Here is a 1936-nt window from a genome sequence, read left to right as displayed (position 1 = left end):
CGACATTTGATGACACCCCATAATACGCGTTGATGGCTGCATCGTTACCAAACCTGTGAAGTTTTGGGGCGTTTGGAGCAGTTTCACTGAAGTTATGAGAAAACCGTGTTTCATGGCGAGCATTGTGTTGCCATGGCAACGACATTTGAAGAAATCTCAAAACTGTCCAATAGATGTCTTCACGGCTGGATTTTTAGCACACATGTGAAGTTTGAGCACTTTTTGAACATTGTCATCTTATAGCGACATCCTCTTTTATGGCGAGGGATGCGTTTCCATGGAAACGGCATATGATGACACCCCATAATTGACGTAGAGCTGTTGAGGGCTGGACCGTTAACCATTATCTGAAGTCTGGTGCTGTTTTGACCCTTTTCATAGGCGTTACGACAACATCGTGTTTTATGGCGAGGGATGCATTTCCATGGAAACGGCATATGGTGAGATTTGACGTAGAGCTGTTGAGGCATGGAGAGGTGATATACAGGTGAAGATTGTGGGACGACCGGACCGTGTCCAATTGTGAGCTACAGCGAGATGTGCTTTTTAGTGGCGACGAGGATGTGTTCCATGGCAACAACCTATTGTCGAGACCTCAGATTGCCGGCGTGAAACGCCTGTTGAAGGCAATCGGACCAGTGATTATACAAGCGAGTTATGGGGGACGAATCCGGACCCCACCCCCCCCGTGATCCATCTGGAGTTACAGGCAACATCGTGTTTTTAGGGCAGAGGGATGCTTGCCTGGAAACGGGCATATTGATGCAGAGTCCTGCATCGGGTCGGCGGGGTACCAGACCCGGGTGACCCGCAGAAAAGAGCTGATTACGGGTGGTATTGTTTTTCTGGGTTTCCGGTTCTGGTAAACAAAGAAGATGCGGGTCGGGCCGTCGGCCGGTGTGCAATAATGAAATATATTAANTACATGAATACTGTGGGCTTGAATGTGTGATGAGAGAAGAAAAGAAAGTAAAAAGGCTTGGGAAAGCAGCAGAATATTTGAACTGCAAACTTTTGAACTTAGTTCAAAAGTTTGCAGTTCAAATATTCTGCTGCTTTCCCAAGCCTTTTTACTTTCTTTTCTTCTCTCATCACACATTCAAGCCCACAGTATTCATGTATCATTTAAATCTAAATTCTTCGCTTTCTTTTTACACATTACATTTCAGCATAGCAGTTTAGCGTCAGCTTTTCAGCATAAAGCATTCCCACTAGCAATTTCTTCAGGAATTGCATTCTCTAGTTTTCATCTGTTGCTCCAGCTGAACACTTATTGTTTTTATTTTACTCCAAGTGTTTATCATGCACATTTACAATCCCAGTGCAGCTCTTCTGGCAGTCTGACAGTACAAACGCATGCCTCCTATTCTACCAAGTGAAAGATTCCCAGTGAGGTCAGCATGTCTAATTTAATTATCAGTACACTAACAAGGATCTACTCCTACCTTCACTTCTTGTTTGTGTCTTGTACAACAATGAAGATTTACACGACGCGTGCATGTTGGTTTCAATCCCCTTCTTCTCATTCATTCCTCAATTATCTCGACCACCACCGAGCAGAACCCCAAAACAAGAGAAAACTGAAAACAACCCACCTCGTTAAGTAGGAAGACGCTGGAAGAATTGGTAAGGGACATCCGCAGTAAACGGGGATCTCGGTCACATCAGCACAACTTGGGTGAAAAAGCCACGTTTCTTACAGAAAAAAAGGCAGCAACAAGAGCAGAGCACAGCGCCTCGTTCAAACATTTTCACAACACAGCAGAGAAAACTGTTCGGCTGCTGCTTCGTTTGGATGGGAAGCTCCGGCGGCTTCTGCGCTGTAAAATCTCGTGTTTCTGGATTCAGGACATAATCAATGACAGTAGCCTAAAGCCATAGGCACGGACACACGGATGGATCGATTACAGCTTTCTTAATAAATTATGCAAGACCT

General features: G+C 44.8%; 1 protein-coding gene across 1 annotated transcript in view; it reads right to left on the bottom strand.

Annotated features, from left to right (window-relative positions):
• cacnb3b (calcium channel, voltage-dependent, beta 3b) overlaps positions 1–1735 on the bottom strand; it is a 23547-nt gene extending 21812 nt beyond the window's left edge. The window contains exon 1 of the mRNA XM_010797018.1: positions 1596–1735. Within this exon, the coding sequence (XP_010795320.1) occupies positions 1596–1637 (42 nt within the window). The 5' untranslated portion in view covers positions 1638–1735. The remainder of the gene's footprint in view (positions 1–1595) is intronic.
• Positions 1736–1936: the final 201 nt, after the last annotated feature.

Source organism: Notothenia coriiceps, unplaced genomic scaffold, assembly GCF_000735185.1.
Source record: "Notothenia coriiceps isolate Sejong01 unplaced genomic scaffold, NC01 NC01_scaffold00037435, whole genome shotgun sequence".
In the NCBI taxonomy this organism is placed as follows: Eukaryota; Metazoa; Chordata; class Actinopteri; order Perciformes; family Nototheniidae; genus Notothenia; species Notothenia coriiceps.
This window is presented reverse-complemented; position numbering and strand designations above follow the sequence as displayed.